Here is a 21,273-nt window from a genome sequence, read left to right as displayed (position 1 = left end):
GAGAGTCTAATTGTGACAATGCAGTTGAAGATTGTCGTTTTGTTCGTAGGGATGATCATCCATCTCAGCACGGCACTGCAAGTTTGTGGCCAATGCACAAGCTAAGTGACAGGTTGCACAGACCATTTGATTTAGCACAACTGGTTGGCTCGGGCCGGTAATAACATAATTACTAGGAGACCAGGTAATCAATATAACGTTGAGTCTTCCTTCTATCAAAATAAATATCTCTCTTCATAACCTATGTGATTTGAACCTTTCCACTCATCAGAAAATGAAGTTTTGTGTTCCCAGAAGCCTGTGTGCCTTTATCATAATTAATTCTCTAAGGTCTTGTCGTGAACTTGAAAACACATTTACTAAATGGCTTCTGCTTCTCCAAAGTGATGGTTTTGCACATGTGCTGTTGAAGTATCCATATATGCATGCGGTGCTGACACCTCGGCCCGCACACTAAACAGAGACAGGAAGGTCGTATCAAGTGGCTGGCTGAATGCCGAAGCTTTCTCGCAGACCCCGCGCGAGAGCCTTTCTGTTTCCTCTTTTACCCTTAAATTAAAATGCTTCTTCGTTATTGTGTCAATTAGGACCTTCCACAAACTCAGCTCCTACTTCTCATCGATTTTAACATACTTTGGGAGATCGCCCGATCTACTTGTGCCAGTGAAATCCTTCGTCTACTCCTCACTGAAGCTCTGGAAGAGCCATTCACTAAACTTTCGGAAGTAAGCCTAATTGATACGGATATTTAGGTCAAAATGTCTACTCAGAGTAAAGGAAATGTTAGTCCTGTCGTAATGACCCCTGCTTGTCTTCTTCTTGCCAACGTTGAAATACAATAATAGCTAACCTATATTGCATCCATATCTAGTATGGGAATGTTGTCCGAATCAATCACGAAGCCCACGAGTATACATATTACCCCATTGCTATCATTGGTGCCGGTGAATCGGGTATTGCGATGGGATGTCGTTTGAAGGAAGTCCTAGGTTTTGATCAGTTTCGCATATTTGATAGGCAGTCGGGAATTGGAGGGACATGGTGGATCAATCGCTACCCCGGAGTTGCTTGTGATATGTTAGTTTCTCGCCTAATGAGATTATATTTGGCAATAGATTCATGTTGACACTTTATGATAGACCCTCAACATTCTATTCATTCTCGTTCTGTCCAAAGTACGATTGGTCATGTTTTCACCCAGGAGGCGCAGAGATGGCCGAATATCTCCAGAGTGTTTGCGAAAAGTATGCAATTGTGGATAAAATACAAGTCAATACCGACGCCAAAGAAGCACGCTGGCTCGAGAACGAACAAGTTTGGGAAGTAACATTACAACACTTGATGGCTGGTGCTGGAGATTTGAGTGAAGAAGATCGAGCACTCAAGGTCAAAGAGCAAGGCCACAGTGCCGTTTATACCTATGAAGAGAAGATTCGATGCAAAATCTTAATAAGTGCTGTTGGAGGTCTCGTCCAACCAAAATCGTGGCCCGAGAGTATTCCTGGAAAAGAAAGCTTCAAAGGAGAAATCTTTCACTCCGCTCGTTGGCGATTTGACGTCAATCTTAAGGACAAAAATGTGGTGGTTATAGGAACTGGTTGCAGTGCAGCACAATTCGTGCCGAAACTCGTGACCGAGTATGGTGCAAAGTCTGTCACTCAACTAATGCAATCTCCACCGTGGGTTTTGCCCAAAGTCATACCGCCATTGGGAGAGAAATTGTGGAACAAGTGGTCACCAGCACTGAACACATACATACCTGGCTTCAATAAAGCCATGCGTTATTCATTAGGCGCAGTACTTGAATATGATTTTCGAATATTTCGATCCGGCTCTTTCGGCGAGAGGGAGCGTAGAAAGGCGGAGGCTGATTGCTTGGCCTACATGAAAAGTAAAGCGCCTGAGAAGTATCACGAGATTTTGACTCCAAACTATGGAATTGGTTGTAAGAGGAGAATTTGGGATCCGGATTGGTACGCATCTCTGAATGACCCAAAAATTCATCTGACAACGCTCCCACTGAAGAGCCTTGAAGAAGATACTGTGACTCTAGGACCTGGTCGTAACTATCCACCTGAGGACGTAGCAAGCTCCGTACCAACTGACAAAATTACCATTCCTGCTGATGTTATCGTTCTTGCAAATGGGTTCCAAACAACGAAATGGTTCCATCCATTCAATGTCTACGGCAGGGAAGGGCAAACATTACAAGATGTGTTTGAAGAACGGGGTGGTCCTCAAATGTACATGGGGACTGCCATGGATGGGTTTCCAAACTTCTTCACTTTGCTCGGCCCGAATTGCTTCACTGGCCATACATCCGTTATTTATACGACGGAAAGTGCGGTAACTCAAACACTTAAATTTATCAAGCCTTTGCTCAATGGTGATATTACCAAGATAGAGGTCAAACAAGAATCTCAAATGAATTGGACTACTCAAATACAGTCTGCTTTGAGAAAGATGGTGTGGGCAGATACTCGTACGAAGAATTGGTACCTCCGCGATGATGGATGGAATTCCAACACTTACCCGTATGACTCTTATTTTTCTTACTCCTATCCATGAGCTAATCGATTACAGATACACTCAACTCGATTTTTTCTATCGCTGTTCATTTCCAACTTGGAGACACTGGAACATTGCATATACGCGGAAAGGTTTCCTCAAGAAATGGACGAAGAGAACGTTTGTTCTTTTGGCTTGGACCGTAGCTTTTATCGATATTTATAAGAAAAGGATGTCAGGCGGTGGGTTGGGGTTGAATGAATTAATAAACAGATGGTTCAAGAAAGGGCTTCTGGTGACAGCTTCTACGCTGACAAAATTAGCAAAGAATATACAGTAGTAGGCTGTAATAAATTCTATCACATATCGTGGTAGAAGTATTCATTTTGAACGCATCAAGCATATGCCAAATTTAATTCCATCAAGATGAGCCTACTCAGGTGACGAATATGAGATATATATATTTCTATACTGCCATCACCTCAATTCTCATATATTCTGGATTTTGCAACTTCGGACTGATTTAATTAATAAAATTGAAACCGTTCTTGTGGAATGCAAACCAGCCAGTGCCTATGATTATCCTTGAACATCTAAACTCTACACTACTACATTTCTTGCTGAATGGATCGTAGAGGAATCTTCGATGCACTGCTCCAGAGAATAAACACGTACAGACCACTGGACGTGAACCATCGTTGTTATCGAAATCTTAAAGGTATTTGACCGCTCAATCTTCCCTATTAGGGTGAAGCATTACTTCGGCACCTAGATATCTCGATATGTGCTTCTAAGCGCTCACTTAATCATGAACACTCAACAAATGCTTGGGTCAAGACTTGAATCAAACCGTACAAATCATCAGCGAATAATTGATTTGCATCATATCCTGCCACACTCTCACTTTGCATGGCCTCTACGGCTCAACGTGAAAGTTTAATATCTTGCAATGCAACAAGTTCCGGTTATCGTGTACGGAATCGTTTATTCTCGATTGTTTAAGTACTCAACTCAACAACTGTCTGAGATTACTTGTCCTTCATATTAGGAACAACAACATCTTGAATAAGAATTTTATCTGCAACTTAAACCATATTCTTTACCGAACTCAGGAATCTAATTGCTAAAAGATCATCCCACACCAGAAGAGAATCTTTACTACTGTCTCTCATATCAACCAATAAATATGTCAGATATCCAACGCCTCTGTGAGGCCCTACAACGCTTGGGTGATCTACGAAGACGTAACCGACCCAATCAACGGCGAATTTACAGTCTTAGACACACTTCTGAAGCTCGCGACGTTAACATATCTTCGCGTGCAATCACCGCTTCTGGAATTAGAAGATTTTCTCTCACTACCTCCAATGAGACTAAATGGATACGCGAATGTCGAATAGTGCGTGAGGTTGTGTATGCTAGAACGCAAACGCTACTCCGACAAGAATTATCGGCATTACAGCGAGACCAGGCTGAGACGCCGGAACCAGGGGCCGCTACAAACGATGACCCTACACCATTCACCGGCTACCCTCCCCAAAATCGAGAAAGTCTCGATTCTGATACAAGCCAGGATACTCATGTCAACAGTTTAGAGTGGTATTTTCGCAAAGCTTTCGTTGATGCATCTCTTCGTCCTACTCAGAAACCCTTGGAGGAAATAGACCCGTGCTTTTGCAGTGGCCCCTACGCGGTCGAAACTGCCAATGGGGAGTGTCATGAAGCTGTCAAAATGCCAAGGTGCTCGCATATTTTTGGACGCTCTTGTATTGCAATGTGGCTCCAGGTGAAAGATACTTGTCCGATGTGTAGGCAGAAGGTTGTGATAATACCTTTGATATGATCATCTTGTAATCGACTGAGTACCGGTGTTAAAGGGGACCTTGACTATTCACGTCAGTCACTTGATAGAAAAGGAGGAATGGATACAAAATTGGAAGTGGACCTTGTAGCGCAGGCTTGTGTGGAAAATTGGGATTTCAGTGTTAAGTCACATGGCAAGGATTGAATGCACAAAATCATACTGAACAGTGATTAGAAAAAGGAGGAACAACATCTACTAGAGTTATTAGATTTGGTAAAGGTTTAGGCGTTACCAGACGTAAGGAACTGGGGAAAACACATCTTGTATATAGGGTATTGTTTAGGAAACCTTATTTGTTGGCTATCAGCAGGGAAATATTTGGATTTGATTATTGAGAGAATGTTTAGAATTCCAACATCACATGGAGATTTTGAAACTGAATTAGCATGAGAAACCAGTGAGAATATTTACAATGGGCAAGGCCAAAGCCTAATAACTGTCAAGTACTTCTTCTAATGAGCCAGATTCACGAGTCTGATATTCTCGCTTCTTAAATATTTCTTTCTATGGTTCCTTTTGATTGTTACAAACTAAAGTAGATACTAGAGCATGATCCGGTTCCCTGTTTCCATCAAAAGATAGTTATTATCTGGCTCTTACTTTGGAAATTCTTGGCATTTGAATTAATGATGAAAGAATAGAGTTGGAAATAGAAGCGCAATTTCCATCATTGTTCGCGATACGAATGGTACGACGACAAAAAGGTTGTTCGTACGCTTCAAAGTTGGTGACTGAAGCTGTATGGATGATGCCGCACCTCAATACACTGTATTGCAAAACCGCCGTATTGATGAGTGATGTACTGATTTGATTACTATCGTCTATATTATTACTATATATATTATTCTCTAGCTCGTCACATCCTCCTTTATTAGGATTGAATCAACTGTTCGAAAGACCTCTCAATCAAAATCATTACGAATATCTCCATAAATTAGACAATTCACAACAACATCAACATCACCTACAAAGATCTGTCTTCTCGACCGCACCAGCTTTGTACAAGTTTCGTGGTGTATCTTGTTACTTTTCCAAAGCACGAGGCTCAATAAGAGAAACCGGTGAACACGTCAGCGACTGAAAAATCAAAAAGTATCAGTCAATTCAGAAAAATACTCCCAAGAGACGCGATCCACGCTAGCAGTCCAGTACAGATATTTCCACCGGATTAAAACCCATATTACCTCCATATAACACTACCAATGGATCCACTTGACGTAGCACAAGCGGAAGGCACAGCTCCTATCTTCGTCATCGCAGAACGCGAAGAAGGAAACGCGGCGGTCCATCTGGATCGATATTATCTTCTTGGTGATGATTTAAGAATACAATTGTCAAATACAGGAGTACTGCCAGACCGCATCCCAATTTTCTCTCTCCCAGCAGACGTCGCTAATCGCATGCGACAAGAAGAAGAAGAAATCCAAGACGAGGATATCCCCGCCCTCGAGGAGGAAAGAAGCCTCGAATCTACAAATATGAAAAAAGATGCAATCAGAGCAGTCCTGAAGCCAGTCGAGAGGAGTACAGACGAACTAAGCCCTTGTTTCTGCAACGAACCATACGCAGATTCAACGGCAAAAATCGACAACGACTCGCACGAACCGGTTAAGATGCCAGATTGTCCACACATTTTCGGAAAATGTTGCATCGTACAATGGCTGGGCGATAACAACCCCTCGACTTGCCCGATGTGTAGGAGAGTGGTTAATTTACCGAGGGATAGGCCGGTAACGCGAAATGAGACCGATGATGTTTATAGCATCATTGACTACCATTACTGAGTCAGAAAGGCATGGTGGGTAGGAATTCAGGCAGTAGATAGTCATTGAATAGATCAATTGATGAAATGGCGGATTGTATCAAGTTTGGGGCCAGCGGGTGAAGGTGCTCCCAATCATCCAATTCTAAATAATCAAAACTATGTCGACAGTCTACTGTAATACTCAATAAACTTCAAAAAAGAGCCCTCTTTTGCTGTTTTCCTGCTTACGTAATTATGATGCTTGAGAACTTGCAACTTGAGCCAATATAGCTATTAGAAAATGTGTCTAGCTTTCTTGGCACCATTGATGATATGACTCGTTACCCCGTTTAAAAATTGTTAGCGAGTGAAAACGATAGCAAGTTAGCACAAAGAATTTCAAGAGTTACGGCGGGGAAGCAGAGCACAATGAAAATTTAGGTACGGTTATAATACGTCAAAATTAAATTATGGGTACGGCTATGCTACATTAAAAGTAAATTTTGTGCCGTAGCAATTCCTAACTGCTATGCTGTACGAACAGCACCATGAACAGTACTATATTGAAGGATTTCAGAACGGCTTCTGACGCTAGCACACTAGTACTGGCCATCATAGAGCTTTATTTCACATATAGGGAACAGAATGTTCCTCCCAAAAACATCCATTCTCTTTCCCTATCTTTCTTCTACAGATTAACATCTACAATAATATCTTGACCACCTCCATTTATCTGGCCTTGACTTATACAAGAAACTTTTAATCTTTAAAAACCTTCCAAAAATTTCCACTTTAACTTTTTTACTTAAACGAATTTTACAACAAACTCGTTCACCATGACTAAATTCTCGAATTTCTTTCGTGACGTCGGCGGATCCATCACTGGCGCTTTCTACCACAAGGGTGCCAAACGCAGCCGCAAATCTAACCAAATCCCTCGCCCAGACACTCCTCCCAGCTATGAAAATCTTTTCGGACCACTAACACAGCTTTCAACAGGCTTGGACGAAACTGCAGAGCATGAAGCCTTCTTGATGCGAATGGCACGCGATCCATCAATCCTTGAACACAGTTCAGACTCTGATGAAGATTTCCCACAAGACACATTGTTGGACCGAATGGCACACGACCCATCGACCAGAGAACGCCGTGTACGCTCGAACCAAATCACAAACCATGTTCCTGTCGTTTCTCGCATCTACTCAATGTCACCACAGGTAATCATTCCTGTTTCACGAGCTGAGGTAGAGCCGCGCGAAGCCATTCCTCCACCATATGACCATAGTGACAACTTGGTTATTCCAGAGCCACAAGTTGATACTGCTGAGCCATTTCTACATCTTGTCGAGGAAGCTATCGCAGCTTCATCTCCCCAAGCCAGAGTAGTTACTCCTGAGCAAGAAATCACTCGTCAGGAAAACTCAATTGCTGCCAATTCCGGCCATCAATCAAGAGGTGATACTCATCGTTCATCCCAAGGTCGCTGTATGAGCTCGAATAACACCGAAGATACCCAGTTACCGTCAAGAGTCGTCAGTAACCCAGAGCCACGCGCCTCAGTATCCAGGCTTCCAGTTGCAATTAGATCCACCTCATTGCAAGATAAATCCACTGTTCCTAGTCACCCAAGCTCGCGACCAAAACTTTCTGAATCACGCCGCGTTGGAGGTCAATCAGCTGCTTGTGAACATGGTCAGTCGTCTTCCGTAGAGCCAAGAGCTGTAAGTGCTCCTCAACCAGCCACACAATCATCTACTTCAGTTGCTGTTAGACAATCTTCAACGCAACCAAGAAGTGCCCTGGATTATGGAGATATCATTCAACGTCATGCGCGTGTATCGGATCATCATACTAGCTTGGTAAGATCCACAGAAGATACAGCACAGCAACTGCCAATGCCTAGACAGCGACCACATCCTGTTGTTGATCAAGATGAGTCGGATGAATTGACAGGGGAAGAAAATCCTGTTGAAATTCAAGATTTCCTGGCTCGCGATCGATCCGGCTCTAGTGATGGCAACCAAAATTCTCAGGGAGCTTCATCTTCAGGAGATCTTACTACTTTGAGATCACAACATGAATCTCATCGGGATACCGCATCTGGTACTCAAGTTGCTCATCAGCGAAGCGCACGCAGCAATGAAGCCGCCTCAAGAACTGAAGGTGGCAACCAATCATCGAATAGTCACCGTCACGAAAACAGCGATTGCGATGGATCCAATACTAGATCAAGACACGCACCTGCTAATTCTAACAGATCCGGAAGCTCGAATGTCGGAACGAATGCACAGACTAGAGAGACCACTCCGAACTTGTCTAGGCCTAGCTCTTCTGAAACTTTAAGACCTCAGCCTGAGCAACGCGATCCCGTCCACCCAGAAATCACTTCTCCCTTGTTGATCGCAGAGCTTCACCATGGTCGAGCCAACGGCGCAACTAGGCCACCAGTTATTGGCCAACATCTTGCTGAGCGACTTGACGCTGCACGAGCTGCACGTGGTCTACCTAGGTCGCCACGTATGTGGGATATCCCTACACCAAATGATGAAATCAACAATCCCATTCATCCAGCCGACTTCCGCGAAAATGGATACCATCCAACTAATAGGGACCCAGACTTGCGCGAGGGACGTCCACCAGCTCGGGCAAACAGCACAGTCCATGGCGACCACAGACAACGCCGTGCGAGAAATCAAGGCGCTGTTGATAGTATGCGCAGTCGAGAGATGGAACTTGATCGAGAGCTCCAAGAGATCCGTGAGCAGGAGAGACAGAGAGCCAGCCGAGAGGTTGAGGAGAGAAGACAAGAAGAGCGAGAGAGACGACACAGAGAGAGAGCGCGCAGAGCAAGAGAGAAGAGAGAGCGCCAACAGAGAGAAAGAGAGGATTTAGAGAGAAAGAGATCAGAGGCCGTTGATAGTATCCTCCAACCAATCCACATCGATCGTTGTTTCTGTCTTGAGAAATTCGGAGATGGTGGCTCGCCGCATGAGCGTGTAAAGCTGGCGCAGTGTACACACGTCTTTGGAAGAAGTTGCATCAAGAAGTGGTTGATGAAAAGTGATACCTGCCCACAATGCGTGGCTGCGCATGCTGCTCTGAGTGCTTTGTCGCAACAGGCACGAGAATTGAGTATCCGTCAAGAGGACTGGTAAAGGTTGGGGGAGGATCATTCGACGGACGCACTATGGGCGGGGTTGAAAATGACGATTTTGAGGCAGATGGGTTTGATAGGAGAGGATTAAAATTCTGGGAAGGTAGCTTGCGATGGCTTCTCACCAGTGGTTCTCTATTGAGTTAGCGCTTGCTAGAAACCAGCAGTTACCATTTTATTCACAGTGGGGAATTGTGATGGGGATGGTAACAACGCGCAATTAAGCACATGGGAACAAGATCGGCGAAATATCTTCTTTGATATATGGACATAGCTTCTGGATCATGAAGGTGAAAATCGGTATGGATGTTGACACCGATTTTAACAGCACATTATGGCTTCACTGGGCCTACAACAGTTTCTTTGCACTACCTCCATTCTAACTTAGGATAATATAACAGCATCTTTAGAAAAATTGACTTATGTGCATGTGCATGAGGCACAATGACTACATAGAATTACAAAGCCGCTCGTGTCTATGAATCTGTGAATTACAACTGCTTCCCCACTTTGTCGAATCAATAAACAAAGTGAATACTTCGTATCACAATCACGAGAGAGTGCATTATGATAAATATACAAAGCAAAACAGCTTTCAAGTAGGGAAACTCAAAGCATGAATACAAAGTAGAAAACAATGTTGCGAAGACCAACCGATGTGACTTTGTGCAACAAAGATTAGGATTAGCAAAGCAACAACTGGATTGGGTAATGAAAGGTACTATTTTTTTTATCTTGAGTATAAAATGAATTTTAGGTATAAAAAGCTTACAGTCGCTGAGGATAGTGGGATGTTATTATTGAATGTATTTCATAAATATATAGAGAACTTATCACTCAAATTGCATGACTGCATGACTGATATCTTCCATATATGTTCTTTGTGGTCTCAAAATCGAGACTGCCAGCAACTGGCATTGCCCATACCTTCTTATTGTTCTCATATTAGCTACCCAAGATACCGTGACTTCAGTACTACTTGAGCATCTTGCAATCGTAAGGTGAGGTCTACAATGTTTTAAGCCTACCTAGACAGTTGCCTGTTTAGTAGGATATTCCCAGAGGTTATTTTCTCAAAGATTTAAGTCTACTACCTAGGTAATTTTGACATTATCCAGATGAACTTTCCTAGTGAAGTTGTCAGATTCATAAGTGCTTGACCAGCAACTTGTAGTCTTTGAGATACTCAATTCTTGTACAAACATTCACGTGATTATTTCAAGCTTTAAGCAGATCAACTTCAGAAATAAATGACTTTGTGAATATCGAAACTTTATCGTATTGAATACTTCGTATATAACGTTAATGATCATCCAAAGTATCGCTGGAAATCTAAAATCTTCTTTGTGGGCTATATTCAAATCTTTGATCACTAATCTCCAAGCCGCCTTAAGTATTCACTTTTATCTATTCATTTTATCAGCAACCAATATAAACCCTTGTATACGTGTTTCGAACCTAAAATTTGATCAATATATGGCATAAGAAATTTAGTAGACTGCTGTACTAAAAGTCGCTTGTTGTATATCGAATTCTTTTTGCGACATTTACGGATCGTTTGTTATGAGCGTGGTACTTTCATCTTCTTTACAAATATCTCTCGTCATAACATTGTCTCGGACTTCAAGTATCTGAACCATCGATTGAACACTTCAGACTCTCCTGGCAGCTCAAGAACTGTTCGAGATCAATAAATCTACAATAAAACCAGGAAACTAAACTTTTTTTACTCTTCAACTTTTGATACTCCACATACAGAAAATTCCCATCATCATGTCTTCTGGACAGAGTAATATTTCGGCGACCGAGGAGCTAGAAAGATCTAGGCAACAAAACACTTCTGGAAATGCTGGATCTCCTGTTGCTGAATCACTGGCACTTCACCCTCGTCACCAAGTCACTGTTCTGGTGGACGGCACACCGCAAGTTACAGCTTCGCAAGGTACATTTCGACAAGACGTAAATTCTCAAGAGTTTGCTGAAAATATCGGTCCTGTTGATATTCTTGAAGGGGAAGGGCATCCTGGTAATCTCACAGAGGCAGGAAGCCAGCTGAACAACCACGCTCTCACTCTGCAGGAAGATATTCTGCAAGATGAAGTTCCAGCAGACATCACTTCTTATAACACCCCTGGAGATACCGAGCGTAGTGCCCCTGCCGACAACGAAGAGCTTTCGGGTGGCCTTACCGATGACGAACGCTCAGGGACCCCTCCACAAAATGTTGTGCCACAAGATGCTGCTGTTGAGGATATAGAGTCCATTCATGCTGAGATCCGGACCCGATTCAACCAGTATATTCAAATCAGGTTCCCAGAAGGTCTCATGGATAGTCGGCATGTAGTGGAAGCTCTCGTATTCTACACGCAACAGTTGAACGAACGTAATGGCAGCGGCACCGCTCTAGCTTCGACAATTGAGATTCACGACGGAATCCCGGTCCAAACGACGTCTATAGAAACAATGGATTCTTTCCACGATTTCTATGCGAGCATTAGACCACGTCAGTCGCACGCAAATATCCAAGAGAACCACAGAAACCAGGCCATCGACGAGCTTTTGACTCCAGTACTGATCGATGAAACTCAAACGGAATCGATACTATGCCCAATCTGCAACGAGAAATACGACTCAAGCACAGCAAATGGTATTTCTCATGGCGCTTGCATGGTACCAGGATGTAAGCATGTCTTCGGGCGGGAATGTATCAACATGTGGCTTAAGGAAGAGAAAAAGAGCACTTGTCCGATGTGCCGCGCTGAAATCGACATTCCCACTGACTCTTCGGATGATGATGATGATGATTGATTGGACGTAATACCTCATAGTTGGAGGAGGTGGAGAAGTTATTGAGGAAGGATAATCGAGGATGATAGCCATCTCACAAAATTGACAAGCATTGGTAATCTCAGTGGTCACTTGTAGCATTCTGGTGGGACGGAAGCGAATGTTCTTCTTTTCGCATGCATAATTGAGGGATTGAGCGAAGGCATCTCAAGATAGTTAGATAAAAGAAATACTATTCAGTAAAAAAAAGCCATATGAGACAGACTTGATTTTCAAACTAACCTTACTTGGCAAAGTGAAATTTTAACCGTCGATCCGGAAAATGACTTCTTTCACTACTCTGACAGCTTCTTGAACCAGACTAAGACTGGCCACTTCAAGGATTCAATTATTTGACAGTGAACCTGGAATCTAACGTCACAACCTCGCATCATATGCTAAGAAGTAGTATGAGACCTCGTTGCATTAAACGGATATTGTGATTACCCCTATTTGAAACTCTTTCCGTACTTTTTGTGGATCTATTGTTAGCTCTTTGGGTTTTGGCGTTCGAAAGTAATGTATATATATCATTATCGCCAGATATTGAAGATATACTACATATTCCGATCGATGTATTGAATGTAAAAGGGGAAGGGTGAGGGGGAAAGCGAACAGAAAAAGAAAGAACCTTCAAAGCTTATCTCGACCCCTTCCATGATAAAATTCAGAATGGGAATGGAATGAAACATAATTTTATTGAAGCTATGTAGCTTCTCTTCCAGACTCTCGAATTGAAAAAGCTAAAGAGAACCAAATATAACTAGTAGCCCATGTAGTAGTCTCTTGGCGCCTGTGATCTTCCACCCTAGGATATGACTAGAGAACATTTTCACGGGACTACCACATCATCACAAATTTAATAAAATCAATATGAGTATAACCAAAAGTTATGGTAGAACAATCATAATACATTGTATCATTTTGGGACATCACACGAAATGGCGAAAACCAAAGCAGCTTCCCGATCTCGTTCACTACTCGATTGATAAACTTAGTGTGCGCCCTTAAAATAAAGAATTCGAAGAGACTGGATCATCGTGTCAAACTAAACTTTAAACAATATGTAGATTACTCTAGTGCTTAAGTCATTGGTTTGAGCCACGCTGGTCATTTTCGAACAATATAAAAAGATTAAGTATATTCTACAAAATTTTCACACAAATCATCTCTGTAATAAGTTGGAGAAACATTAACACAGGTCAAAGAACCTCAAATTCTATTCATTGCCACTTCTCATATTCAAAGAATACAGGAAAAACTCCCCCAAAAACGCACTCGACTCAATTACGAGTATCTTTTATCAACACACAAAAATCATGGCAGATAATCCCTCCCCGGAAATCCGGTCATGGTCAGACGCCCAGCAAAATGTATTTGATCACCACTCTGCTTGGTTTGATAGCTTCATACAATCACAACAAATGGCTAATATTTCACAGAATTCAGTACATGGTGTCAACGGAGCAACTCGAAGACCGACGTTAGGATGGTTTAGAACACGTCGAGAAGCATGGCAGTCATCTGAAAACCACGCGGAAATAGAAGTGGGTTCTCAAACCGAGGGTGAAGAAGCACGGCAGTCATCTGAAAATCACGCGGAAACAGTAGTGAACTCTCAAGCCGAGGGCGGAGAAGTTCGACTCCTGGAGGATGAGGGTCAACCTAATCCTCCGCCCTCGATCTTTGAAGATGACACGATGATCAAACGCAATTGTTATGAGGATTTTAGACTTGAAAATATTGAAAACAAACTTCTTCCAGTATCTGACTGCCACTCAGACCACTGTCCTATTTGCCAGGAAAAGTACAATACAACCTTAGATGCTTCTACTGTGGTCAAGGACATACGTTATTGCGATGATTGCCAGAGATCGTTTACTATGAAGCCCGACACCAGCAACTCTCACAAGGCTTGTACAATGCCAAAATGCTCGCACGTATTTGGCAGATACTGTATTATTCAGTGGTTGAAGGACAACTCGACCTGCCCTCTGTGCCGTGATGAGGTAGATTTCCAATAGAGAAATTTCATCCATGGAGGTCTCCAAACGGGCCGGAATATGTATTTTAGCGGGGGCTTTTCTTTGACCGAAATGGCTCAGTGAGATTTCGGACATTTGTAATGGTTCAGTTGCGTGCGCAGGCGCAATGGAACATCAAATCAGCGTTTGGTTGGTGCACTTGGCGATGGATTCTTAGCGATCAAGCGGGATATTATCCAAGGGTAATTAAAATGCGTAGAGAATTAGAAACCTACAAAATTCAAATTTTTTTACTTATAGAGACATCAAAAATTACAACAAGTTACTGTCATGCCCCTGGGATTCGTAGATTCTATCATAAAATCCGAATAGAGTTTATCCTAGACGCCATGTAAAAATTATAAGTTCTTGGTGTTCCAATAATCATAGGCTAGAATCTAAGTGTTAAGAAAGAAGGAAGAAAGGAAGACACATGATCATCGATTTTACCGTGGAATCTATTCTCTTGACATGGAACCTACCCCTATAGAATCTAGCGCCCCACCACGTAATATGAAATACATTCTTTCACTACATGATCTAGCCTCTCATTATATAATGTGGCCTAGCGACCTAGATTCGCATCGTAGAATCTTAACTAATGTAGTTAGATCAGACTTAAGTGGGTCACAAGCTATCAATGAGACACGCTACAACAGCAACTAGTAATTTGAGATATAGGGCTGAACGAATTAACCATCATTTGAATTGTAAGGACGCACGGATCTATAGTATACGTGACCGGATACAGTTAGCTCCTTTAGCCTAGTTGATCGGATGAGTTCGAAGCTAACCTTCGAACTTTCTTTTAGAACCATCAGTAACTAGCATTGCTCCTGCTAAACTCGCTTCAATTATCGTTCTTCGCATGAATTATCAAAATTGGAGCTCTCTGGCTCTTAGTAGGCCTGACAAACACTCTAGTTCCATTAGAACCAGAGACCACGTGGCGATACCCATATATATATGTATGTATATCATCCCCCATGATCCGACTCGGTCTCGGCGTGTGTGATCCAAGAAGCAGGTACACGAAAGTAATAGATTTCCCTTGATAAACTCACCACTTTTCCATCCCACTGATTCAAAGTGCAAGATCATTTGACCTTTCTTTATCTCAAAGTAAGTAGTAGAATTCATATTTTGTCCCCTGAGGTGCATGCACAACATGATGGACCGTATCTGCACTTACCATTTCCTGCATTAGACAGACCGTATCGTTGATAATAGTGGAACCGTATGAACATAGTTGCCAACTTATTAACAAGTCTTGTAACTTGGTTTCCTCGTTTCTCTCTTCCTATTAGTTCATCAACAACAAGTAACGTTTTCCAACCACCTCACAACACTTTCTCGACATTGGATCTTAGAAAATCATATAGCCGATCTCTTTTGGAAACATAAACACTCACCTAATACCAACCTGCAAGAAAGATATAACGAATATCATTCCAACCTCCAACAAACCGGATGCGCCATGCCTCCTCAAAGACTTGATTCGCGCCCGCACGGCATCCCACCCCGTGATTTCAGAATTTCTGAGAACACGACAAGACCGCACACACCAATGACACCATTGACTTCGACCTCCACAATGATATCAACTATGGTTGCGACACGTGGAGTCACAATCGAAGTCATTTCGCTCAATGGCGACATGAGCCGTACAAATCCAGAGTTCGAGAACATCGTAAGAGCCGCCGTTGATATCGCACATGGCGACGACCCGAGGATATCTTCTGGCGAACTTCTCATTGAACACGATTTGGATGAAGATAATCGATTCAATGCAGCTCTACACTATCACGATAGGAGCATGAGATCGCTGAGTGTAAAAATAATATTCGATTACACGTATCGAATCAAAGCTATCAACGAAATGATCGAGTTGGTGGATATTGAAACTCTTGATTGGGATACTTGCAGCATTTGTATTGAGTCATATACCACGGCTACCACTCTAAGTGAGCGCGATACAGTGGTGACTACTCCAGAAGAGCCTGATACTTCTGACAATACAAACGGTTTCGAAGATTCGATCGATATTTCAAACGATACTAAAGATTCGATCACTATTTCAAATGAGCCGCATCACGCTGCAGTGAAAATGAAGATATGTGGGCATGTCTTCGGTAGGCGTTGTATTACACAATGGTTAAAAGACAACAATACATGCCCAATGTGTCGTCGGAAAGTGTTACTACCTATTCCATTTCACCTACAGATGTGGGTAGCTTAGAGTTCAAGAATGGTGAGCATGAGGAACATTAGGCCAGGGACTGATAGGGATGGATATTGAAACGTCATATAACCCATTTAAAGAGATTAAAAGGCCTCAATATCAGGACGATTAGTTGGGAATACTTTCAGCCCATTTTGAACTTCTGCCTATGAAGCTACTATGAATAATAGAGCTCAGTCAGTTTAGTTCGAGCTGTAATGTAGAAGATAGATATTTTCGAATGTATTAATAAACTTAAAGAAATTATTTGACAACATCGAACAGTGAAATCCTATCTCAGATACATGAGTGAAAATGACAGCTTATGCAAGTGATCCATAAATATAGGCGAGCAAACGCATTTGCGAATAGTCATGCAATTGAATGTTCAGATGAATATCAAAATTGTGAATGCAAATCCTTAGTCAATGTCTCCCTTAACATTTGAATGGCTTGAAAATAAACTATAAAGCTTTGAATTAAATTCAAGTAATCTTCTACTAAATCAATATCAATGCTGACCCGAAGTCTGTATTAGACTGCGCAGGGTCCCCGATAGCCCGGAAAACAGTCTAATAATAAAGATTATCGAACCCCCAAACGAATCAAAACATTTAATCATTTGAGATATTGAGTTTTATTGGAATATTGAAATATTTGAAGATTTCTACTTGCTTTTAGATATTCAACCCTCATATTGTTGGACTGCAGTCTAGACTATTGGATATACTGATTGTCTGTGAACTCCCATATCTCTTTTACAATATCATATTTATTTAAACCCGATATAAAGTTAAGCTTGAATCAATAATAGATTGTGAAATTATTTGTGTTGAATCTGTTGGAATTTCTCAATTGTTTGCTCTGTAGGCGGACAGGACAATCCGCGGATTATCTGTAAAGTCAACAATCTACTCTACATGTACTTGTCACGCAGTCTAGTCTGTATACGAAATTCAAATAGGGTTCAATTTCTAACTCACCAATACGGCGACATTGTCGTCGCATCTCACGCGAGTGAATAGACAAAATTAACAAGAAAGATAATGGTGAAGTCAAACAACAACATGAAAAACCGTAATGGAAACATATCTTGCACCGTAGCAGCCGTAACATTTCCAATATCATGTTCCAACGACAGTAATAAAACTTTGTCACAGAGTGTCCAAATGATGCCGTAAGAATGATATATCCAGCTTATAAGGAACATCTGTGCCAGACAATAGGAGTTTCTATCTTTCTATAGATTCATCACAATAACCTCCATCATCCAATAAGTTCAAGAAGTCGACAGATAACAACTTTCAGAACAGTAACCAGCCAACCTGATCAAACTCTCAAAACGAGCCGAGTTTTCAGAAAAGTCAATCTACTATGTCTTTAATGGAAATCATGCTTTCACGATTCCGCAACATTCGCTCTTCGTCATCGACCAAAAACACCTTCTCACAGAACATATTCAATCATCTTAACCTTACAAGACCACGAAGACACATGGATTGGCTAAATCTTCCTGCTCAATACGAAGAGTCTGGCATGACCCTCGATATTGTGTCTACTGGAAATTTATCATTTACGGGAGACGATTTCGATAGTCTTGAGGATATAGTAGATATTGAACCGGAGGCAGTCCCATTACTTTCAACTGAAGAACTTCGGAAGAATCCCAATTTGGATAGGCAGAAGCGATTTGCTCTTCTAGGCAGTGCAGATGGCACGATGAAGTTCATTGTGGTGGAGATTAGGAAGAACTACCACGATCGAACCAGAGCCATCAAGGATATGCTGCCACCAGTCGACGCTGCGACATTAGACTTTGAACAATGCGGTATCTGTATTGAGTCATACGCTGAGGCTACCATTCCCCTTGAGCCCAATCATGAGCCTTCAAAGATGCCAAAATGTGGACACGTATTTGGCCGAGATTGTATCGTTGAATGGTTGAAGAAGCATGATACATGCCCCATGTGTCGGGATGAATTGACGCTTCCAGTTGCGTATAGACTACGGGTGAAGACGAATCAGAATCGGGAACAAGCTAGATCCAATGCTTGATATTTCTGTCGCCCATATATCGAGGAAGATATGAGCGGCTTTTGAGTACCCTGTATCTAGGTGCGAGGATCAGAGGGTTTCAGATAAACGGAGGCATACAGTAATTTGAACTATCAGGAAGAAACAACTGCAGACGTTTGTAGTCTCTTTTGTAGATTGATTTTGGGAGCTAGTGTAAAGCACGGGGTATATCCACTCGTCGCAACCGTTCGAGAAGGCGATCTCAATTGTAGTATGAGAACGCCAATTGAGGGCTAAATCTAGAACCTAGTTATACATTAAGAACTCTGTAATTTAATCCTGGTATATCTTGGTGATTTTATCTTGACTAAAATTTGAAAACAACCTCTTGAATTCTTTGAAATCGCTATGTGAGAATGAGGAATTAATATGTAACCATAGTTTAGATGGTAGGGTAGCTACCCCCCCGAGTATGAGAAATATCTTTTAATGTACTCTAGAATCTGATCCTAAACTATAATATAACTAGAAAATAACATAATTCAATTGCGGAGCTTTATATATATCAATCGTATGTATTTTTCTCTCGATATAAAGATTAGTATGCCACTCCAAGCCTAAACCCTCCGATTCGACTTCTCCAGCATAAATCTCTGACTTGCTTACATGAATCGCTCACACAACACAGCTACTTCTTTGAATAAGCTTCTTCATCTCAATACTTACGTGTAGAAGCTTGAGATTTATGCGTTATCGTATAGAAGACGTTTGCTATTTACAAATTAGTACTGACCGTATGCAATGGATCATGTCGATAATGCCCATTGTTCTCAAATAATTTATAAGAAGCCGTATCATACTTGCTTGTATCGTCTGTTAGTATCGGGCTATCGCTGGAGCCTAATTCCTCTAAAGAATAAGAAAATTGGCATGAAATCAGAGCAAAGACTTTGTCGATAACATTTCCATCAAACCTTTCATCAAACCACCAAAGAGTACCTATCAATATGCATTTACTAGATCGTATTCAACACAGTTTCAAAGATCGGGTCAAGCAGAGGCGTCAAAGCCTGAATGAAAGCAAAATCTTTGGAGATGGAGCGCCTTCCACAGGGGGAGTTCAAGAAAGAACTCCCTCTTTTTTCGGAACCGTCAGGCTATTCGAGGCGCACGCATCCGAAAATCTTAGGCCTTATCCATATGAAACATTAGATGATGTCAATGATGATGTTGACGATGACGGCGATAGCGTAGAGAGCGGTTTTACCAATTTTTTATCAGAGAACTCTGAAGTTCGTTTTGTTTCAGATAGTATATCTCCTGGTTTTTCAACCGCTTTGTCTCCTCGTCTGCGATCTCTGAGTCATCGTATTCAACAGGAGACTACTTTTGGCGATCAATGTGTGAGCGACTCTCAGCGAAATGATGATCATATTCGCTTAGATAGCGACAGCCGTACCTCGGCAGAAGACCTAGAAATATTTGGTTCCCCTCTAGAGAGAATTAAAGCTGGGAGCTCTTATCCAAGCTCGGGCTGGGGAATACAAGATCAGATTGATCTCCAGATGAGAGAAGATGTTGAACAATCAACTCCTAGCTCCAGACCCAGGAATTTGCATTCCAAAGATAAGTTCGTTGCCGTTAACTCTACTAGAACGGATAACCTACATCTGCTCTTTAAATTGCAAGAAGTTCAAATGCCACATCGACATAGAAAATCTAAGCGTATGATGATACCCAAATCTTGGTGTCTTCCATCCGAAAATCCTCATCGTCAGGTCGGTTTCTACAATGGCATATTCTTCAATCATGCTTCTAAGAATCTTCATTTCAAAGACAATGTTCGAGATAGTGCGATTAAGGGAATCTAGTGGATAAGTGCCTCCAAGAGACCCTCGAACTATAAGGTTGGATTAAGCGAACCTTCATTCCAACAACCGCCACGAAGAGCAGTTTAGGTATTATATGCCAAGACCGCTGCAGTATGGGAGAACACTGTATCAATCAATTCCAGATATGATGGAATATTGTCGAGATTGCATTTGTTTGAATGTCATGATCATGTCACGCTTAGGACAAAAGGGCGAGGTTTTGATTTAAGTAGCTGGATCAGAGGAGAACGATTGGAGCAGACCGAAAAGAGTGTCTCTCAAAATACTCTATTAAACTTGGAGAATCAAGCTTTCGTGATATTAAAATCTTACACGACTTAGCGCGTTCAAGTCCTTCGTTCTGATGCAGCGTCAAAGCTATTCAGAGACTAAGAATCTTAAGACCTATCAATAATGTTTAAACGAGACCCTGTAGGGTTTCCAAAACCATGTCAACAAGTACGAGAACACGTAAATAGTAACTTGAATGATGCAAAGTGGAACAAAAGAGAGTGAGGATTGCAATGGATCGTCCCGAGAACACATTCTCCGGCTTCGATAGAAAAAAGAAGACCATCAAACTATCGTCAACCGTGGCCAGGTTGAAATAGAATCACACCAGTACAAGACGATCTGGCATGCAGTAGGACTGTGAGATCATTTATGATCATTAATAAAGTTCGCGTGACCCGTAGAAGCTCAACTCCCACTAGAGCGTTTGGGGAAGCCTGGAATCGAAGCCGTAAACTTTCAATTAGACGAGAAACTATTTCAGACATTGATGGCTGTGGATGTAAAAATCAGGTTACGGTCATCATAAAATAGAAGATCTATGATCGTATGAGGATTTAAAATAGCTGATTATTACGTCTTAGAGAGCAGTGAATCACTTGATACTTGATAGGAATCATTGCGCCCAATCATTCTACGCTGAAGAGATCTGTTAAAAAGTCTACCCCATGGACTCGGATTACAAGTCACGTTATTCGGCACCGCCTGGATAGACCTTTCCTAATATAGGTATGCAAATGAACGACCGATATAA

General features: G+C 41.8%; 9 protein-coding genes across 9 annotated transcripts; all 9 read left to right on the top strand.

Moving 5' to 3' along the window:
- Positions 1 to 758: 758 nt before the first annotated feature.
- On the top strand, positions 759 to 2,848 carry Bfra_010636 (putative flavin-binding protein; the record flags this gene model as incomplete). Its single annotated transcript, XM_037340973.1, has 4 exons — positions 759 to 782; positions 872 to 1,077; positions 1,140 to 2,534; positions 2,584 to 2,848. The coding sequence occupies 4 exons, from the start codon at positions 759 to 761 to the stop codon at positions 2,846 to 2,848; spliced, it is 1,890 nt and encodes a 629-aa protein (XP_037186616.1).
- Positions 2,849 to 3,694: 846 nt separating this feature from the next.
- Bfra_010635lg (uncharacterized protein) lies at positions 3,695 to 4,351 on the top strand (the record flags this gene model as incomplete). Its single annotated transcript, XM_037340972.1, has 1 exon — positions 3,695 to 4,351. The coding sequence occupies one exon, from the start codon at positions 3,695 to 3,697 to the stop codon at positions 4,349 to 4,351; it is 657 nt and encodes a 218-aa protein (XP_037186615.1).
- Positions 4,352 to 5,574: 1,223 nt separating this feature from the next.
- Bfra_010635lf (uncharacterized protein) lies at positions 5,575 to 6,156 on the top strand (the record flags this gene model as incomplete). The annotated part of the gene is made up of 1 exon (XM_037340971.1): positions 5,575 to 6,156. One exon carries the CDS (start codon positions 5,575 to 5,577, stop codon positions 6,154 to 6,156), a length of 582 nt encoding a protein of 193 aa, XP_037186614.1.
- Positions 6,157 to 6,952: 796 nt separating this feature from the next.
- Positions 6,953 to 9,271, top strand: Bfra_010635le (uncharacterized protein; the record flags this gene model as incomplete). Its single annotated transcript, XM_037340970.1, has 1 exon — positions 6,953 to 9,271. One exon carries the CDS (start codon positions 6,953 to 6,955, stop codon positions 9,269 to 9,271), a length of 2,319 nt encoding a protein of 772 aa, XP_037186613.1.
- A 1,772-nt stretch (positions 9,272 to 11,043) lies between these two features.
- Bfra_010635ld (uncharacterized protein) lies at positions 11,044 to 12,078 on the top strand (the record flags this gene model as incomplete). Its single annotated transcript, XM_037340969.1, has 1 exon — positions 11,044 to 12,078. The coding sequence occupies one exon, from the start codon at positions 11,044 to 11,046 to the stop codon at positions 12,076 to 12,078; it is 1,035 nt and encodes a 344-aa protein (XP_037186612.1).
- Positions 12,079 to 13,415: 1,337 nt separating this feature from the next.
- Bfra_010635lc (putative ring finger protein) lies at positions 13,416 to 14,120 on the top strand (the record flags this gene model as incomplete). Its single annotated transcript, XM_037340968.1, has 1 exon — positions 13,416 to 14,120. The coding sequence occupies one exon, from the start codon at positions 13,416 to 13,418 to the stop codon at positions 14,118 to 14,120; it is 705 nt and encodes a 234-aa protein (XP_037186611.1).
- A 1,477-nt stretch (positions 14,121 to 15,597) lies between these two features.
- Bfra_010635lb (uncharacterized protein) lies at positions 15,598 to 16,359 on the top strand (the record flags this gene model as incomplete). The annotated part of the gene is made up of 1 exon (XM_037340967.1): positions 15,598 to 16,359. One exon carries the CDS (start codon positions 15,598 to 15,600, stop codon positions 16,357 to 16,359), a length of 762 nt encoding a protein of 253 aa, XP_037186610.1.
- Positions 16,360 to 17,733: 1,374 nt separating this feature from the next.
- On the top strand, positions 17,734 to 18,396 carry Bfra_010635la (uncharacterized protein; the record flags this gene model as incomplete). Its single annotated transcript, XM_037340966.1, has 1 exon — positions 17,734 to 18,396. The coding sequence occupies one exon, from the start codon at positions 17,734 to 17,736 to the stop codon at positions 18,394 to 18,396; it is 663 nt and encodes a 220-aa protein (XP_037186609.1).
- Positions 18,397 to 19,364: 968 nt separating this feature from the next.
- On the top strand, positions 19,365 to 20,228 carry Bfra_010634 (uncharacterized protein; the record flags this gene model as incomplete). Its single annotated transcript, XM_037340965.1, has 1 exon — positions 19,365 to 20,228. One exon carries the CDS (start codon positions 19,365 to 19,367, stop codon positions 20,226 to 20,228), a length of 864 nt encoding a protein of 287 aa, XP_037186608.1.
- Positions 20,229 to 21,273: the final 1,045 nt, after the last annotated feature.

This window comes from Botrytis fragariae (assembly GCF_013461495.1).
Source record: "Botrytis fragariae strain BVB16 chromosome Unknown tig00000797, whole genome shotgun sequence".
Taxonomy (NCBI): Eukaryota; Fungi; Ascomycota; class Leotiomycetes; order Helotiales; family Sclerotiniaceae; genus Botrytis; species Botrytis fragariae.
Note: the sequence above shows the minus strand (reverse complement) of the source record. Positions and strands in the feature narration are given on the sequence as shown.